The sequence below is a fragment of the Microtus oregoni genome, unplaced genomic scaffold (assembly GCF_018167655.1).
Source record: "Microtus oregoni isolate MIOR12 unplaced genomic scaffold, Mior012 000134F_ref0000037, whole genome shotgun sequence".
Classification (NCBI taxonomy): domain Eukaryota; kingdom Metazoa; phylum Chordata; class Mammalia; order Rodentia; family Cricetidae; genus Microtus; species Microtus oregoni.
The window spans coordinates 87,180-106,243 of NW_024544778.1; the positions used below are offsets into that span (position 1 = coordinate 87,180).

At 59.5% G+C, this 19,064-nt stretch overlaps 2 protein-coding genes across 8 annotated transcripts in view; one reads left to right on the forward strand and one right to left on the reverse strand.

Moving 5' to 3' along the window:
- LOC121444607 (brain-specific angiogenesis inhibitor 1-associated protein 2) overlaps window positions 1–12,000 on the forward strand; it is a 65,725-nt gene extending 53,725 nt beyond the window's left edge. The window contains exons 8-15 of one of the 6 annotated variants that reach the window (XM_041646467.1): window positions 1,930–2,154; window positions 2,326–2,527; window positions 2,913–3,114; window positions 3,722–3,790; window positions 4,316–4,478; window positions 5,955–5,989; window positions 8,262–8,309; window positions 11,577–12,000. In XM_041646467.1, coding sequence (XP_041502401.1) covers window positions 1,930–2,154; window positions 2,326–2,527; window positions 2,913–3,114; window positions 3,722–3,790; window positions 4,316–4,478; window positions 5,955–5,989; window positions 8,262–8,289 — 924 coding nt within the window. In that variant the 3' untranslated portion in view covers window positions 8,290–8,309; window positions 11,577–12,000. Of the gene's footprint in view, window positions 1–1,929; window positions 2,155–2,325; window positions 2,528–2,912; window positions 3,115–3,721; window positions 3,791–4,315; window positions 4,479–5,954; window positions 5,990–6,397; window positions 7,943–8,261; window positions 8,310–11,576 lie in introns of those variants that run through there. The other 5 variants (XM_041646468.1, XM_041646465.1, XM_041646469.1 and 2 more) reach the window with 5 other exon arrangements.
- A 573-nt stretch (window positions 12,001–12,573) lies between these two features.
- Window positions 12,574–19,064, reverse strand: part of LOC121444610 (serine/threonine-protein kinase LMTK1) — a 40,246-nt gene continuing 33,755 nt past the window's right edge. For both annotated transcript variants that reach the window (XM_041646475.1, XM_041646476.1), the window contains exons 8-14: window positions 18,952–19,036; window positions 18,744–18,865; window positions 18,144–18,293; window positions 15,260–17,861; window positions 15,035–15,182; window positions 14,706–14,906; window positions 12,574–13,666 (exon numbers count right to left, since the gene is read on the reverse strand). In XM_041646475.1, the coding sequence (XP_041502409.1) occupies window positions 13,626–13,666; window positions 14,706–14,906; window positions 15,035–15,182; window positions 15,260–17,861; window positions 18,144–18,293; window positions 18,744–18,865; window positions 18,952–19,036 (3,349 nt within the window). In that variant the 3' untranslated portion in view covers window positions 12,574–13,625. The remainder of the gene's footprint in view (window positions 13,667–14,705; window positions 14,907–15,034; window positions 15,183–15,259; window positions 17,862–18,143; window positions 18,294–18,743; window positions 18,866–18,951; window positions 19,037–19,064) is intronic.

The window sequence follows — 19,064 nt, forward strand, 5'->3', positions numbered from 1 at the left end:
TCGTTGTTACCTGCTCATCTGAACACCTGGGTGGCCTCTGGGCCGGGGCTCTGATATTGACGACTCCTGGCCTCTGAGGCTGGACCACGTCACCTGACATCCCGACCTGCATGACTTAATGTCTGCCAGCTGCCGTAGTCCCATAGACAGCCATGTCCCACGTGGAACTGGTCACCCTCATCCCACACCGCACCTCCTAGGCAGCTGTAGGTCCCTCCCCTTCACTGCTCCAGGTGGCCTCTTCTGAGCCCAGACTGGTCACATGGGTGTCCTCAGAGTCCCTCCTTGCCCCCACTTTCTCTGGTGCCGTTTAGCACTAGGCTTTTGGTGGGGTTCATGTATTCAGGCATTCCTGGTTTCTCCACAACCCCTGAGAAACCAACCTCTTTCCACTAAGTCGAATGAGGGCCCCTCCTAGACACCCCATGTTCCCTCTCCCTGTTTACAGCCTATCCCATTAGAACACACACACATATTTCCTGGGCCACATTCCAAGACTTAGCCCAGCCTTGCTAAACAAAGCAAGTCCTTGTGAGGAGCTGCCTCCTCCAGGACGGGCTGCCCCGAGCCCCTGGCTATGTGGCCTGGGCCTGGGAGTCAGAGTTCAGAGGCCCAGGACATTCAGAGGGCTGACATAACCCCCTGGGATAGGGAATGTTCAGGTGATAGACTCTTGCTGGAAACATGTTGGGGTGAGTGGAACCCTGTCATTTACTATATCTGTAGGAGATAAACTGGGGTCAGATTGTGTCCCCTGGAACATTCAAGAAAATTCAAAGAGCTTAGTGTGATTACGTAGCCCAGCTAACCAGGGAGACCTGGGTCCTGCCCCGGTGAGGGAAGGTGGTCTAGAAACTGGCACTATACACACTGACGTGTCCTTCCCACACATGACCCTGCCATCTCTGCTCTGGTCCTCAGGGCCTTTGGCACCAGGAAAAGCCCAGAGACTGCTAGAGGCAGGTACACAGCCAGGCCAGGACTGCCCCTGTGTCCTGGGAGACGCGCTGTCTGTGCCTGCTTCCTACTGTGCCCTCAGTCCCCACTTCCCCACTCCCAGAGCTGCTGGCGTTCCAACTGCCTGGTGCAGGGGCCAGCACTGAGCTTTAAGGCTGGCAGCGGCATCTGCGCCCTCTAGTGGGGACCAGACTTTGTGCTGTGGCCGGAAGAAGAGCTCTAACTTCCCTATCTGGGCAGCTGGCCACACGCTGGGCTGCGTACAGGCTCTGAACAGGGGTCTTGATACTTGTCCTAATGGGTAGCAGGGACAGGGGCTGCCTCACCTGTGCCCAGATGCCAGGCACAGTGCACTGCCCATTCAAGCCTTTGAGTCTCTTCAAGTAGACACAAGACCCTAAAGCAGAATTCAGTGTCGTGTCTATGCCCCCTCATCTTCTGTGCATCCTGTACACTCACGAGATAGGCCTTCATGTGCCCCAGAGGCAAGCCAAGCCCGTCTCCCGGCAGGGGCCACCTTTGCACATCTCCACTCTCCTGGCCTGATCATGACTGGGCAGCTCTGTCCTGTCTCCAGTTTTAACCCCCTCACTCCTGCCAGATGGCTCTTTCCTTGACGTTACGTAGTCTTGTCTACAAAGGGCTGGCTGTGTGAGCCCGTCCATTTCCCCCAACAGGCCCCTGAGGAGGCACTTCAAGAACAGGGCCTGCCTCAGTCTGATTCCATGCCTGGTGTCCTCTCGGGGACCTAGCACATAAGTGCTCGCCAGGCCCTTTAGCAGGAATCCCCTTTGAGACACTAGTCCTCGCAGATGGCCTTTGGGGGACCACCGATGAAGGACGGCACTGGGGCTAGGACAGGCCACATGCATGCAAGGTGGTGCTGCTCAGAGAGACACCTCTGGACTGTGCCCCGCTGCAGGAACCCGGGCTGCAACTGACACCCTTCCTGTCCTGTGCCTTCTACTCTAGGGCAAGGAGTTGCTAGCCCAGAAGCTGCCTCTGTGGCAGCAAGCCTGTGCTGACCCCAACAAGATTCCAGACCGTGCCGTCCAGCTGATGCAGCAGATAACCAGCAGCAATGGCTCTATCCTCCCTAGTTCCCTGTCAGCCTCCAAGTCCAACCTGGTCATCTCAGACCCCATTCCTGGAGCCAAACCCTTGCCAGTGCCACCTGAGCTGGCACCATTTGTGGGGGTGAGTCCTGGGCCTTCAAAAGCTTACGGGGGGCGGGGAGTCCCTTTGCCTGGGGTGGCAGCATCTTCTCTAAAGGGCAAGCCCAGTGTGCTGAGCCCAGGCCCCTGTGGTGGGTGCAGGGTACTCCCAAGCTGGCTCCCAGCGACGCCCTGCCCCTGCCTCTTCCTCCAGCGGATGTCTGCTCAGGAGAATGTACCTGTCATGAATGGCGTCGCAGGCCCGGACAGCGAGGACTACAACCCCTGGGCTGACCGCAAGGCTGCCCAGCCCAAATCCCTGTCTCCTCCGCAGTCTCAAAGCAAGCTGAGTGACTCGTACTCCAACACACTCCCCGTGCGCAAGAGCGTGACCCCGAAGAACAGCTATGCCACCAGTAAGGGCCCAAGGGTACTAGGCTGAGAAACCAAGGCTTGTGAGTGCGTGTGCGTGCTCATGACTGTGGGAGTATGTATGTAGGTATATATATGAACACGCGTTTCTGCATGGCATGTATGTGCATATGCCTGTGTGCATGTCTACAGATACCTGTGCACGGGTATGTTACGCATGTGCGAGCATGTAGTGCGTATTGATTGGGACTGTGGCATGGTGGGAGGAGACCAGAGCCCCGTCTGCAGCAGACGGGCTAGAGGGTGGAGGGGGCTTCCATTGGTCATGGGACGGTTCCTGTGTTTGGTCCGTGACGGTTGTGAATGCTTGTACCCCGGCTCCATCTGACGTGAACAGCCCTCTCACGCACACACCCGTCGTCCCGGCAGCTGAGAACAAGACGTTGCCACGTTCGAGCTCCATGGCAGCTGGCCTCGAACGTAATGGCCGCATGCGGGTCAAGGCCATCTTCTCCCACGCGGCCGGCGACAACAGCACTCTGCTGAGCTTCAAGGAAGGCGACCTCATCACGCTGCTAGTTCCCGAGGCCCGTGACGGCTGGCACTACGGCGAGAGCGAGAAGACCAAGATGTGAGCACGGCTGCAGGGGGCGCGGCACCCGGGGGCGGGGCCAAGCCCGGGGCGGGGCCAAGCCCGGGGCGGGGCCAAGCCGGGCCTGTAGGCCTGAATAGCCTGCGGCAATGTCACGAAGTCTTGGCACCACCCAGAGGCGGCCCACGTCACCGGGAAAGCAGTAGTTTTTTTATCTGGGTCTGTCTTTGACCCATATGGCTAAGCAGCTGTGGCCAAATCGAGGCATAAACGGAGCTTTGCTGTGCCCCAGTGGCAGCTGCGTACTGGGCAGGGAGCCTGCGAGAGGTCTCTGAGGAATAGGAAGCTGTGTTGCCTCTGTCCCAGTGGTCTGGAGCTGGACCCATCATGGTAGTGGGCTGTGTGGCGGGTGAGGTACAGGTGGTCAGACCCATGGCTCCACCAAACAGAGCTGCTAGGCTGCCTCACTCTTGGGGCCAGGTGCAGAGCCAGCTCCAGCCACGTCACATCACGGTCTCCCTGGAACCAGTGGGACCCGGGGTCTGACAGCGGTCAGCAGGGGCCACTATGCTGCATCTGGAGAGCCTATAGAATGGATTCTATTCCATATAGAATAGGGCTGTCTCACCTGGGGCCTTTCTTCTAGGCGGGGCTGGTTTCCCTTCTCCTACACTCGGGTCCTGGACAGCGATGGAAGTGACAGGTTGCACATGAGGTGAGTGTACTGGCTAGGCAGGGCCCCTGGGCAACAAACTGGGCAGGGATTCTACGGCGCCATCTCATAGGCCCTGCTCTATGTTTGAGATCATACATGGGAGGGTGTGGATGCTGCGGTGTTAGGGGGTGCTCTGGGGAGTGGGGGTCCCAAGAGCCCTGGGAGCCCTGCGAAGAACAGGTGCAGTGTGGGGCAGTTGTTGGCCCTTCTTGAGTTCGCCACACCTCACTACCTACCTCCGAGAGCAGGGTTGGAGGGCCCCTGAGTCTCCTGACCCTTGGAGAATCCCCACTGCTCTTGGAAAGGTGAATGGCTGCCTGTCACAGGGCTTCCCCAGAAAGCGTTTGGCCATTCCCCCCACACACACACACATCTGTCCACACAGTCCAGGGAAACTCGGCAGGGAGGGGAGACCTAAGAGTGTCACTGGATGCTGACAGCAGCCCAGGGCAGCTGAGCGAGGTCTGGAGAAGGGACGGGTATCTCCAGAGGACACTGGCCAGCCCGAGCCCCTTGTCCCCACAGCCTGCAGCAGGGCAAGAGCAGCAGCACAGGCAACCTTCTGGACAAGGATGACCTGGCCATTCCTCCCCCCGACTACGGCACATCCTCCCGGGCCTTCCCCACTCAGACGGCTGGCACTTTCAAGCAGAGACCCTACAGTGTGGCGGTTCCTGCCTTCTCTCAGGTGAGCCCTGGGGCCTGGCACCTGGTACTAACTGGTGTCTGGGCCTCTCCGCTGACAGGCCTGAGACAGAGGCTCTGTAGCTTGGGATTTTAGCCACACTTCCTACCAGACTTGATGTACTCAGCACCCTTCTGCTCAGTGGGCTTGGCTGACCTGGGGACCTCGGGGCCAGGGGATCAGAGCTTCAAACTCCTTCCCTGAAGGCTGCAGGGTGCTAGGTGTCTCTGCTGCTGTCCAGAGCTTTCTAGTCAGTGGGAAGCCATTGGTGGCTGGTTAAGGCCTCGAGGCCCTGAGGAGGGTCCCTGGCAAACCCCTGTGCAGGTAGCAGTCAGCATGTCCGAGGTGGGTCTGGCTTTGAGTGTAGGACAGACCCGTGGGGCTGGACAGTGGCTCCTACAAACCTGAACCTGGGACTCCTGTGCCAAGGAGATCGGTCTGTTCTAGCCTTGGGCAGAAGGGATAGCAGCTTGTCTGTGGCTCCATCCGGCCCTACCTCTACCTGGACACGGGGAAAGAAAGAGAGCCCACTATGTCCATTTCTTGGGCCACCTGAGGAGCATCATGGTGTCCCAGAATCACACTGTTGACAGTATGACAAGGGTGTGCAGTCACGTGCGAAGCAGAGGAGACCCTCCTTTCTGCTGTACCCACCCTGCCCTAGAGGGACGGGGATGCTTTGGAAGGGCTCCCTCCAGGGAGTCTGCGGTTCAGGCGCTGTGACTGATTTGGGGGTCTAGACAGTAATGTCCTTGGCTGGAGCCTTCGCTTGCATCAGAGCCACGCTGGAGCTGGCGCTCGAAGCATGCAGTGGCAGCGGGGTGTCCAGGTGGAGTAATGGACCTTGGCCAGCCTCTGGGAAGGGATTGGTTCAAGGCTGGGAAAACCAAGGATGGTGCGTCCACCACTGGATGGAGATGGCAGCTCTCTGCAGCTAGTGTTAGTCCGTGCCCAGAGTGTCCCCTCCTGGGCAGGAGACCCAGCCCGGAGCCAGCCCAGGCCTCTGTGAGGTAGGGTGGTAATCCATCCTGTTGCTCACCTTTCTGTCTGCCTCCAAAGTCAGCCCACCAAAGTCCCTGGCTTTGCAGGAATGCGACCCCTCTGACCCCTCTTCACTGTCCCCACAGAAACTATTTCTTGGGGGAGCCCCAGTGCATGGGCGGCATTTGCAGTGATGTCATTAAGTCACCTGTCCCGTAGGTACAGAGAACACACAGTCTACCACTGGCTAGGAGGTGTCCCTGTTAATCTGTGAGGTCACCACGTCCATTTGCTGCTTGGAATAATATTCCCCAGCCACAGTGACTAAAGAGAGGATAGGGAGTGGTGGGGAAGGAGCCGGCTTTCTGGGGACCCCAGCCTGTACCTCAACATGGGCAGAGCCATCTTTATGAGGACTGTGCCGGGGAAACCTTGTCAGTAAGGGCCTGAGTCTTAGTCACTGGGGCCCAGCGTGATTGCTCTGTCTTTGCTCCCCAGGGTCTGGATGACTACGGGGCGCGGTCAGTGAGCAGGTAAGAGGCTTCAGACTTGGTTGGGACTGTGGGTGGGTGACCACGGGCTTGGTTAGAGTAACCTCTCTCTTGGGGCCTGGAAACTGTCGTTTCTTACTTTGGGAACCCAAGGCTTGATCCTGAGCCTGCCACCAGAGTCGGACCCACCCACCCTTCCCGGGTTCCTACCCTGTTCTCTTCTAAGTAGAGCGAGTACATCCTCCATCCTGCCGCTTCTTGGTGTCTGGGCCTGCTCTGTCCATCCCAGCAGGCGAGACAGGGTTGGGGAGGGTCTTCAGCCACCTCTAGACCTTTTCTCCCTAGAACCAGGTAGGCCCGCACTAAGGGCGGGAGCTGCCGTCCCTGGGCACAGCCTGCGGCTGACGGCGGGCATGCGCCTGGGCAGCTGTCCTGTGCTTTGTTCCACAGTGGCAGTGGTACGCTGGTGTCCACAGTGTGAGGACGCTGACCCCGGGCAGCTGCTCTGAAGAGCTCTTCCCCGTCTCCTCCGGTTTCCCTCCTCAGCTCTCGTTGGTTTGTTCCCGGGTTGTTTTCTTTCCCACCCGCTCCTGCCTTTTGGTTGGTGATCCCAGACTCTGAACTCCCCCAGGGTCCATGGTGCTGCTCCCTGCGCCCCCTGTGCTCATGCCCCCAACAGGCGTCCCTAGTCTTGAGCATTAACTGCCAGGCGGGGCCTGCTGGCTGGGTGGCAAAGCAGTGCCCTCACCCGCTGCCCTAGCCCCGTGGTGTTCACGATGCACATCCCTTTTGTAAGGCTGGCTATGAGCCAGGTCTAGAGTTTGAAGAAAAAGAAAAATCTTTAAAAAAAAGAAAAAAAAAGAAAAAAATGAAAAAAAGAAAAACAGGAAAAAAGGACTATATTTTTTTTCCTAAAAACAAAAACAGATATGCATGGACTCTGGTGTACGTACTGTTACTCTGCATCTGACCGCCAGAGTGCTGGCGTCTTCTAGGACAGGAAGGGGCTCAGGGCCCTGCGGGCTCAGGCCTGGGGACCTTGGCCTGCCTCAGGCCCCTTCCAAGGGCTGCACCGAGTAAAGGGGCTTACACGGGCACCCGGGGAGCCTCCTGAGGAAGCTGGCCACTCCTGTGATGGAGGCTGCACCCCCAGCCAGGCCCTGCCCACCCCAAGGCCAGGCACTGGGCCTCTTTCCTTGGCAGATCCGGCTGGGCAGGTATATGTAGAACGGAGTGCGGCGCCCCTACCCAGGGTGGCGTTACCTCGTGCCAGTGCCCTGGCGGAAGCTGGGGACAAGAACAGGTGCTGCCCGGCCACATGCGGACATTCCAAAGACATCGAGACCAACCCCACCCATCCATCCACACACACACTTCTAGGGAATCACCTCTATAACCAGCCTTTGAGGGAGTCACGGCCCTGTTGCCCCTGGGCTGCAGAGGACCAGGGGAGAGGCAGGCCCTGGCCCAGCTCCTCCTAGGCACGCTCATCTTTTGTGTGTCTTGGTGACTTTAGAAACAGGCACACTGGACTCAGTGGCTACTGGTTTTGTCTCTTCACACACTGAATTCTGGGCTGTGGAGCCCAAGGCCCAGCGGGCTCAGCCCTGCACCTGGCAGGAGCCCTTGGGAAGCTGCAGACGCGCCTCTGATGTGGTTAGCAAAACCCTTCCACAAGCCTGCCGAGGACTAGGGCGTGGCTGCTCGAGTCTGCCGCAGCAGCTCAGACACAGACCCTGTTTTATATTTAAGGAAAACACAGCCAGAACTTGGACCTGTGTAAAGAACTTTCTGTGTTGTTCTAATTTTGCTAAAAGTTTCCAATCCAGGGGATTCCATGTGCAATGGATGAATGTAGACACAAACAGCAAACCTGTATGAAGATGTCAAGTGCTAAAAAATATTTTTTTTCCTTTTTCCTTTCCTTTTTTTTAAAAATCCGAACTGTGCCCTGTACTGCAGTCAACTGTTGGAATAAAGGTTTTATTTATTGCACTGAGTTGGTCTGGTGCCTCCTTCCAGCTCCCCGGCATGTGTGGGGGCTGCGTGGACCAGGCCGCACCTCAGTGCACCCCAGCTGGCCGGCTCGATGGCACCCTGGCTGGTGCAGACTCAGCCTGTGCTGGCTCACTCCTGAGCCCCTCCCCTGCTCTGCCCAGCAGGTGGAGTTGTGTCCCCAAGGACTGCAGGTCCCTTCCTGGCAGCCTGCACCTCCTCCACCCAGTGTCCGTCCTGTCTGGCCTTCTGCTTCCCAGGGTCCTTAGACACACGTCCGCTGCTCCAGTTTGACAATAAGCCTTGTGTTTCCTTACAGTGTTGATGTCGAAGTGGCCAGATTTTGAGCTGCCCCTGACTAGAGTTAGTAAGTTGACCTGGTTTTGGGCCCATCTGTCTACACCTGCAGCGGCTATGGCTGGACCCTCTGGCCTGAATCAGGACAGCCTCTGCAGGGGGAATCTGCTGCCTGGCAGGGCCCCGGGGTCTGCAGAGTTGTCTCGCTCTGGGAGCTGGGCCTTCCTTCCGCTGGTTCCCTCCTCGGGCTTGTGGTTCCCCTACCTTCCTTCTGCCTGGAGGCTTGTGGTTCTAACTCTGCCCCGTGACTGCCTTCGCTGCCCGAGACGGAGCTGGCCCACGTCTATCCTCTCCTTCCCTGCTAGGTGCTTCGTCACAATCAAAGGGTGGCCTGGGGGACAGCCTCCCCCAGTCACTGAGCTTGTACCTGGGTGTTCCTGGAGCGTTGTGGGGGGTGGGTATGAGTCCAACTGTTGAGTGCCACAGCTGAACCAAGCCCGGGCCTAGGGTCATGTGGACCTCTGCCTTCTGATCTTTCTTACCTCTTCTGGTTCCCTCCGTCTCCTCACATGGCCACAAGACACTGGCCAGGCCGCCTGTGTCCCTTGGTGCTGGAGAAGGGCCAACGTGGGCCACTTGGGGCAGGGAGGAGGGCACTGCTCCACGTTGCCCACCACGGCGGAGGGAGCTTTTACTCCCTCACCACACCACAGACAGGCGGCATGAGAAGCCGGGACCTGTGTCCCTTAACAGGAGTGGTCATTACCTCCCTGAGAGTCACAGTGGCAGCCAGGCCACTCGGGCAGATGGGAATCTGTGTAGAGTGCGTTCTGTAGTTGAGTTCCGCTGACATTTGCAGAGAGCATGAGATGCCCTTGACTGACTCTGGGCCGGCCACTTCCTCCTGCCTCTAACTGCACACCCAAGATGTTCTCTGGGAGGCCTGCATCTCCTGCCCAGTTAGGGACCATGTCGTCCTCACCTGCAGCGGCATGGGGAAAGGTTCAGGGAGACTGGAGCAGCTCTTCCTGGGACTGGGTCCCGTGTGCACTAGGCCTGGGACTTGGGTGCAATAGACATAGAACAGAATGGATCTGGAGTCTCTGCACAGTGCTGTCACATGGCCCCTGGACATTCCCCGGCCACAGTCCCCTAGCCTTCCAGCGTACCTACTGGGGGGAAGGGGTATTCTGAAGCTACCTGTGGTTGAGGGGTGTCCGTCCACACATAGCCGCACCCTGAATTTAGGACTGTAGGAGGGTTGCTACCACCCTTGGCCTGGTTCTGGGGGTACCCAGTCCTACGTAAGCCCACAGGTATGCGCAGGACTGTTCTTGGCGGCAGCCAGCCTCTCATCCCATGGTTGTTGAGGAAAATCGTGAAAAACAGAGAAGGGGAAGGCAGGCTGTGCTGATGCAGGGAGTCGAGTCTCTCTAGGTTTCTGATCACAGTGTGTTGTTCATGGATGGCTGTCTGCAGAGCTGGGGAGAGAGCTGGCACCAGTGGTTACCCAGCTGGTGTCTCACCATTCTGCCTCAGCCGGTTCCATCCTGCATAAATGCCATTTGTCGTTCCCGGATCCCAGGCCTGGATGCCTGGTCCTCCTTTTCTATTGGTGTAGGCTCTGTTGTCGGGTCCTCCCACTGTTGGCGATAGCCACTGCTGGGCATCCCATGTGCTGGCCATGTCCCCTGCAGGTTAATTTCCCTTGAAAGGAAGTGTGTCCCTGGACACTGCTAACTAGAACATATGCAGAGTAAGACTTTGCCTTGGCTTTTGGCGTCTCTGGATGGTTCTCTGTGCTCTGAACTGCTCCTGTGGCTTTGGGGGAGGAGAGAATAAAGTGTTTAAGAACAGAGAGCCTTTTGGGTGGGGCACTCTGGGTCTGGACTTCCTCTCTGGTCCTAGCTGGTGATGACTCTTTCCATGAGTTAGGATGTGAGCCAGTGGGCAGTCGTCGGGCGTGTTTTGTGAATACCTCAGCCATTCTGCTCAGGCTTGGTCCCACGATAACCCTGCCCTGGGACCTGCTCATTGCTCTGCTCTGTCCCATCCCCTCAACAGAAAGACCTGTCCTCATTCCAAGTCTCCCCAGAGCTGTTGCCTTTGCCCGGCTTGAGAACCCTTCTGTAGAGTGTGGAGTGAGGCAGGGACAGCCTGGCCATGCCGGAGCCTGCAGCTAGCACCCTCCCCACGATGGCAGGGTCCGGTCTCACAGGGAGGGGATGCAGAGTAGAGGAGCCTGGCGTGGGGCGGACCTCAAGCTGCAGGCAGAGCAGATGGTGGCCCCTAACCTCTGGCTCTCGGCAGAGGTGAGCAGCAACAGAGCCCACAGCCAGCAGGGACCTGCCGGCCCACCCCCACCCCCGGGCTCCACCTTTCAAACCTTCACAGCTCGAGTGTTTCAGATCTGTAGAAAATGTAATCTTCAGGAAAATGTAGGGCGAGACTCTACCTATGAGGTCTTCCTGGGGACCCTGAATGGAGAGCCTGCTCGCCCACCCTGGGCTTCTGAGACCCCACCAGGCACAGAGGTGACATTCCAGGTAATGGTTGTAGAGCCAAGCACGCTTCCCTGGAAGTGCAGTCCTGTGCCTCGCGAGTCCCCGTGTTCACACGCCATCCATGCTGTCACTGTGGAGCTTCCTGACCCCTCCCACCTACTGCCCTGCCCTGTTCCCACCTGAGCGGGTCCTCCCAGGCCTGACAGGGACTGCAGGACAGGCTTCTGGGAGGCCCATTCTTGCTCATCTGTTCCATTCCCACTACTTGTCTTGAGTCTTGTCCCCGTGTATCAGCTGTGGCCTGAGGGGCACTCAGGTGGCTCAGCCACCACTCAGGGAGGTGGCTAGTCCCTCGGCAGAGGAAACTGCCACCTGGCCAAGGCAGTGGCCGTGGTGTCCATCCGCAGCCTGTGGAGTCAGGGCGCGTGCGCCTTGTGTCTGTCGTGTCTGCGTGTCTACAGTGTGCCTCCTGCGGCGCCCTGCATGCCTGGGCTGGTTTGTGTGACCCGCTGAGCTGTGTCCTCTGTGCACGGGAGAACCACTCCTTGGGCTCGGCCTGGGGGTGGGGGCTTACTTCCTTAAGGACTTCCAGCCCGAGGTGGGAAGGGAACAGCTGGTCCTCACCATCGTGCCCACTCTGCCACCCAGCGTGGAGCGTGTAAGGTGTCAGTGGGTAGTCACGCTAGGGGCTAACAGGTCTTGAGACGGCACCCAGCTCCGCCTGGCTCCAAGAATAAGCCGTTGGGGTCTAGTACTGGGGGTCTCAGGAGTAGCTTGGTGGCACAGCTTAGCCGAAGCGCCTGTCCAAACTGAACCTGCTCTTCTCTCCCCAGGAATCCCTTCGCCAACGTCCATCTGAAGCCGACAGTGACCAACGACAGATCAGCCCCTCTGCTCAGCTGACGGGCTGCTACTTGTCACCGCTGCGTCCACCACCCACGCCACCCAGGGCAACCGGAGAAGACAGCCCTGCCCCACTCCCTGACAGTGCTTCACGTCAGCCCAGCCTGGGCTGGATCCCAGGTGTTCCTGGGGAGGAGGCTGCCTCAGGAGGTCAAGTCCATGGATGTGCCCCAACAGAGGGCCAGCACTTAAATGGCAGGCATCTATGACCCCACTGTGGAACCTCGAGTGCCTCCAGATGCAGAAGAGGACAGTCTGTCAGCCCGTAGCTGGAAGGGGGCCCACTCCCATGCTGAATTTTTTTTTTATTTTTAATTTTTTAGCCCACATGTGTGTCCGGCCAATAAACATGTACCCACCTGTTGCGGTGTGTTCTCTTAGCCTGGGAGCATGGCCAGGAACAGGGCGGGGCACACCTGCACCCTTATAAGGGTGATTTATCATGAGCATAGCTGTGCTGTTGCACTAGAGGCGAGCCAGGCTGAGCCCAGCTCCCCTCTGCCTCCCCGCTTCAGTTAAAACGCAGGCCCTTATGAGACCACATCAGATCTTTGTCTGGAGCAGTGCGGTGAACTGAGTCCATGGCAGGAGCTCTAGGGTGCAGAGAAGACCCAGGCGGAACCTCTGGAGCCGCCTGCTCACCATGGGCACATGGGCTAGTTCCCCCACAGGGCAAAGCGAAGAGCGGGGAGTCCAGTCCCCTGCCCCCCTCCACCACTGCCGCCTGAGGACAGGCTAGGGTGGGCAGAGGACTACTCTGCAAGGTGCCCTTTCATCTGACCTAAGAGAACCTTCTGGAGGGACAGGAGAGGGCTGAGGGGCAGAAGAACAGAGATGACTGCTGGGTTCCCAGTCTGCCATCCCCCTGGGGGTGTTAGCTACAGACCCAGAAAGAAAACACCGAGCACAAAGGCTGTTTTTTTTTTTCTTAGCTTGGTTTCTCTTAAAAAACAAGGAACAAGAAAATCATTGCACCAGCATCCTAAGCCTCAAACTAAAAACAACAAAAACAAAACCCATTGCCCCGCCCCCAAAGCGACAATACACTTTACAGGTCTTTGGCAACAATAACTTAGAATCACCCCGTCTCCATTCACTCCAGCAAATTACAAAAAATATTCCCTGTGCAGCCCACCCCAGCCCTGTTTTCTCCCAGCCCTGCCTGCAGGCAGGAGCCCCACAGTGGCTGTAGGGTACACCCTATTCTCTGGCCAGGGTATGGGGCAGGGTTCCGCTCTGTGAGGGAGAGTGCCCACACTACCCTGTAGAGGGCATCTCTGGGGCCGTCCGGCTGCAGCCTGGAAGCCTCTGCTAAGCAGCAGGACCTAGGCCCCTATCGGGATGGGCTTCTGCAGACAAAGTGAAGGGGAGCCAGCCACAGACTCTGAGATAAGGGCTTGGAGCCCAGGGGTCCGACCTTGCTCTGAGCAAATCTAGACCCAAGTAAGAAATGTGGGGGACCCAAAAGGGACCTATAGGCTTAAAGCCTTGAAACCTGGCCAAGTGTCCTTTGAACACGAGGCAGGATGTAGCCAACAGGGCATGCAGGCCCTTGGATTGCATGGTCCTGGCCGGAGGCCAATTCACCACCATCAGCCATATAAGGAAGAGTGGCTGCAGGGAGGTGATGGGGGGGCCTGCCCAGGAGTGCAGAGCCACCTAGGGGTCGGGGGCCCTTCTTGAGTGTGCATGTATATGCTTACAGACACCCATAAGCCATCGGGCTTCAGGTATGTCCAGGGGCTAGCAGCAAACCCCAGTGTCCACTCAGGACACATTCTCCCATCAGGTAGCACAGGAGGACCACGGCCCCACACGTCCAGAGCTAGATAGAGGCCTCTCATCCACCTGCTTCTCCAGGAAGCTGTGGGGGGGTCGGTGGTCCCCACTCATTTCCAGTCACCATCCTTGCTGCTGCCCGGACAGGATGGCAGGGGTTCCAGTGACGCCAGCCTCCGAAGGGCGAAACTACCGGGGCCTCAAGCCTCTGTGCATCGGCCCCCAGTGCTTGCTGCTGGGCCTGGTAAAGGGGGCGCTGTGTGAGTACGTGAGGCCGTAACCAGATAGGTTCTCCCACCCCTGCAATCGCCTGGCTCGCCAACAGGCCTGTCCAATGTGGTGGACCTGTGGGTGGGCAGGAGATGGACCCATTTCTCTTCCCCATGTCACCCTGATCCAGAGCCGGCGATGCTTAGCAAATGCCCCCCCCCCGAGTCCTTGAACAAAGGGAACTGAGGCCCAAACAAAGAGAGCATGGTCAGTGTCATGTAGTCACCTCCCCGTGCCAGGGCTGAGGGTGACAGGTCCTTCTCTCAAGGCTGCCTACCACAGCCAGGACTACTGGGGAAGAGGTATGCGTGGGCAGGGGGAGTCGGCAAAAAGAGCTTGTCAAAACTGGGTAAGGGGAACCTGGCAGAGAGGAGCCTGCCTTGGTGCGGGAAGTGGAGGGGGCTCATGACTGGATAGTGTTGGCTATGGCACCACCACTTGGGCACAGTCCCGATAGGGACACCTAGCAAGAACCTCAAACCAGAGGTAAGCCAGTGGATTAATGACCACCATGCTCGGATTGGTCTTGTAAGTTGTGGGAGGCCAGGGTGGGGCTGAGAAGAGCAGAGCAAGGGTAGACTGGGTGGGCGGTGGGCAGCCTGCTGTGGAGGGTAGACTGGGCAGAGGGTGGGCAGCCTGCTGTGGAGGGTAGACTGGGCAGAGGGTGGGCATCCTGCTGTGGAGGGTAGACTGGGCAGAGGGTGGGCATCCTGCTGTGGAGGGTAGACTGGGCAGAGGGTGGGCAGCCCTCTGTGGAAGGTAGACTGGGCAGAGGGTGGGCAGCCTGCTGTGGAGGGTAGACTGGGCAGAGGGTGGGCAGGTCCTGGGACCTAGGAGGCCGTAGGCCAAGTGCACCTGGACACAGTGTCTGCCCAAAGGCCAGAAACCAAACACCGTTAAGAGGGCAATGTCCAGCAGACCAGGGGCCACCAAATCTCCCCCTGCCGACGCCCCTTATGGATGCCCAACCACAATGTCCCTCTGCTCCACCTCAGCCCCGCCACACTCACCTCCCACCGACTGGGCCTCCGAGTCGGATACGTGAGTGATGGAGAAGCGGGAGGCAGGCGTGGGAGACACGGTGAACCGTGAGAAGGGCGCAGCTGGCGTGGTGGGCGCGGCCAGGACGGGGTCCACTGGGTCCAGTGCAGTCACCAAGGCAGCCTTGCCAGGCACCAGTGGGAACTCATCATCCCATTCGAGCCTACTGCCTGCAAGTCAGGTCCCAGCGTTACTTTCACTGCATCGCCTCCCAGCCCCCACTTCAGGTGACATCACATTCTGAACCCAGCCCTCGCGTGACAGTGATGTCACCATCTGGCCCCCAACACCTGCTCACCCTGTTCAGGAGTGGAGCTGTCGGGCAAGTGGTCAGCCCGCCGCGGCAGGCCCGGGGCACTGGGTGAGCCGGGGCTACCCTCCGGGAACGTGGGGAGTGAATCCTTCGTGTTGGGGAAGGGCTCCCCAGTCTCTCGGGTGGGGCTCTCCTGGAGGGGCAGAGCACCGTGTGACTTGGGCTGCCCACCCTCTCCCAGCCCCGTGCATACCCGCGGCAACAGCCCACCTGGTCGAAGAGGTAGACCGTGACGTCATCAAAGAAGGACACGGCCTTCTTCTTGCGCTCCAGGTCCTCGCAGAAGGCCTCAGACAGGAGGCTGGGCATCTTCAGCAAGCTGCGCAGATTGCGGGCGCTCTGACTCTCAGCCACGACCACAGGCACCGCGAGTGGCTCCTCCTCACTGTCCTCGCTGGGCTCCTGGATGCTGTAGCATCGAAGCTCCTCTTCAGATTCATCACTGTCCTCACTGCCCTCCTCTTCCTCCTCTGGCCGGCCCTCCAAAGCCCCTGGACGGCCAGGTAGGGCCAGACAGAGTGGGGATCTGGGCACGCTAGGACTTCCCATTCTCCCAAGCGGGGCTGGCCCTGGGGGGTCCTGGGGCTCCACGCCATTGCCTTCTGAGCTCAGTGGGACTGAGGCCAGCAGGAAGCGTTTGGAATGACTAGAGCTGGGTCCAGGCTGCCCCTCGACTGGGCCTTGAGCCCCAAGAGGCTCTGGCCTGGGGCCATCCGGCAAGGACTCCTCCTGCTGCTGTGGTGGGGGCAGCACCTCCCTGGGGTTAGTAGCTGGGGCCTCCCTGGGCACCTCAGGCCCGGGAAAAGCCTGCCCAGACTGATGCCCTGAACTAGGTGGGCTCTTTAGGTCTTGCTCCTTTTGGGAGTCCTGGACCCCACCGCGCTTCTCAGGGCCAAAGGTGGGTTCAGACTCAGCATCCAGGTCCGAGAAGTAGGCAGAGTCTCGGTAGGGGTTCTTCTTGCTGAGGCCACCAAGGGAGACAGAGAGCAAAGTCTCGGGCCCTGGGCTCTCACCCTCTGAGGCTAGTTCCCCAAAGGCCTCAGGCTCGCTCGCCTCATGGGCCTCTTTGAGCACAAACTCTGGAGACCCATAGTTCTCTGTATCATAGCCACTGTCTGCGGCACGGGGCTGCCCGGCATGGGGACAAGCAGCTAATGGGCTCAAGACCTCACAGCCACCATCGCTGGCTGAGGACGGGATGTCCAGAGAGTCCAGCGAATCAGGGGTCCCCACCTGCTTCTGCAGACAGCGCAAGGCTGGTACTATGCCTGGCTTCTCAGCGTGAAGGCCATCACTGGACAAGTCGGTGAAGACTCCCGACGTAGCCTCGGTAGCGTCCTCGTCACTGCTGGGTGCCTCCTGCCCCAGAGAACTGCCGCAGCTGTCCAGACTAAGGGCTGGCTTAGGGACAGTCACCCAGCTGCCAGCAGCGGGTGTGGGAGAGGCAGGCAGGATGTGGGGAGCACTTGCCTCCTCTGAAGGAAGTGAGGCTCCTTCGTGAGATGGGGAGGGGACAGAAGGAAGGGATAGCTGGGATTCAGCAGAGGCCTCGGCCTCCTGGGCAAGTCTGGGTTCCAGCTGCGGGCTCTCACCCCCACCTACAGCTGCCTCTGTCCAGGGGCGTGTGGCCAGACAAGCAGCAGGTGCCAGGCCTTTGGCAGGACACAGAGGGAGCAGGCTGTAGCAGCGGCTTGACTCCTGACCGGGAGAGGCTGCTACCACAAGCCCAGGCAGAAATTCTCTGGGATCCTCCTGGGACAGAGGGTGGCCCAGCTCAGGGGAGGCCCGTGGGGTCTGCTCTAGGCTGGAACAGTCGTCCCTGTAGCTGTCTGTGAAGCTGCTCACATAGCCGGGATCCCAAGATTCTGGGTCTCGGCTGCCGCTGTTATTGTTGGCTGAAACATTGGAGCTCCAGTGTCCGCGGTGAGCAGCCCTCCCGGCCTTCTCCTCCTCCAGCTCCTCGTCGCTGGGGGATGGCTGGGCCTCAGGACTCCCAGAGGGAGAGGCACTCAATGGCTCATCAAAGAAGGGTGGGCAGAAGGTAGCCACACCCCAGTCTATGTCTTCAGTCGGCAACATCGGGGTCCCAGGAGAGGGTGAGCGTGAGTGGCTGGGCGGTTCTTGCCTCCTACACGAATGGTGGTCACAGGAGCCCCACAGGCCCCCAGAGGGAGGTGCGTGGCCCAGCAGTGGCTCCATAACGAGAGAAGTGGCGGTGCTGTCCTCGGAGTTGTTATCCTGGTCAGTGCCAGCTTCGGGACTGGGAGCACAGCCAGCACAGTCCGGGTCATGGCCAGCAGCAGGTACTGCCCCTTCAAGGCGGATGAAGTACTCGCTACCCACCGAGGGGCTGTGGGCGCTGAGCACAGGCACCACTCCCGGGGGTGAGCTGTCGGGTGCACACAACTCCTGCAGGCGCGCCGCGGAGTCTGGGCTCGAAACGCCGCCCCCTGGGGGTGGGAACGCCTCCGCGCCACAGCCCGCCTCCCACTTGTACTCGAAGTTGAGGCCGTGGCTTGTCTCGGTTACTGTCAGCACGTCGTCACCGTCCACGTGGAAGCCGTCACTGGTGAACTGCTCCAGCAGCGGGAAAGACGAGGCAGCGGCGAGCTCCGCGGCGGCAGCTGCCGCGCCAGTGGAACCTGACCCCAGGCCCGTGCTGCCGCTGGGCCGCAGGGAGCGCCAGCGCCGCTCAAACTCCTCCTCCAACTCCGTGGTGCCCTTGGCGCACAAGTAAGACAGCAGTAGATGAACCTCTTCAGCCGTGGGCCTCTGCTCCGGCTGCAGCCAGCAGAATTGCATCACTTCGTACCTGCCGGGAGGCCTTCATAGGTGGCCCTGGCCACATCCACGGGCACACTGGCCAGAAGTATAACCTGCCCTCCTGGGATACTCGGGTCCCCCATGCGCGGGGTGCTTTGGGGGCAGTTAAGGCAATCTCCCAAGGCGGACCTAGCAGCCCGGGAAGGGGTCTGGGGTACGGTATCTCCCTGCCTGTTTAGGCTACAGAGACCCAGAAGCCATGGAGAGGTGGACCAACCAGCCGCAAGCTGTAGCCCCTCTTCCTGCCTGTTCAGGGGGGTGGGGTCCTCACCAGCGATCAGATAGACTCAGCTGCAGCTGGGGCTTGGGCAGCTTAAGCTGCTGCTCTCGGACGGCGTAAGCCAGCACCTGCCGGTCCGAGTGCTGGGGATACGGCTGCGCACCCAACTCGAAGAGCTCCCAGATGGTCACACCCAGGGACCTGCAAGGGTAGCCACAGTAGGTCAGGCTGAGCACAGCTGCGCAGGATCCCTGAACACTTGCCTTCAGGCCAGTCCCCCCCCCCCCCCCCGTAGCTGCTCCCTCTAGGGGCACAGGTGCAAGTTAAGGCCCTGTATCCCGTAAGGACACAGGGCCTACGACAGTATCTCATGATGGGTCTCTAACCTAACATGCACCTTGGCCCCGGTATTGGTGAGTGTCTGTTGGTCCTGTCTTGAAGGCCCCACATCCTTGACTGCCCCGGCCGCCTCAGGAACCCACCGGGAACTAGTAGTCCCTGAGTGACCTCACAAGGCCACATGGTGGCAGACGTGAGTATGCTTTCCCTGGGTTCCAGCCTGTCCCTAGCCAGAGAAGGAAGGGGAGTGTTGAAGCATCCGGGCAGGCGGCATCTCAGGCCCCCACCCCCTGCAGCCAGGCCTGCACTCACCACACATTGCTGGCCTTGGTCTGGTCGACCACCAGCAGGTTGCCATGCACCTCGTCCACCAGCTCTGGCGCAATCCAGCGCAGAGGAACCCACAGCTGGTCGGCAGTCACGAGGTAGTCTTCCTGCAACGCCCAGGGACAGGGACGGGATGGGGTTAACTCCGCTTGGCGGCCACCCCTGCTCGCAGGCTCCATCTGCCCTCACTTACCCGGTATTTGCAGTGTGACAAACCATAGTCGCCGACCTTCACCGTCAGGTCAGCTGTTAGCAGGCAGTTCCTCAGGGCCAGGTCGCTGCAGGGTGGGAGGCAACGTCAGCCAA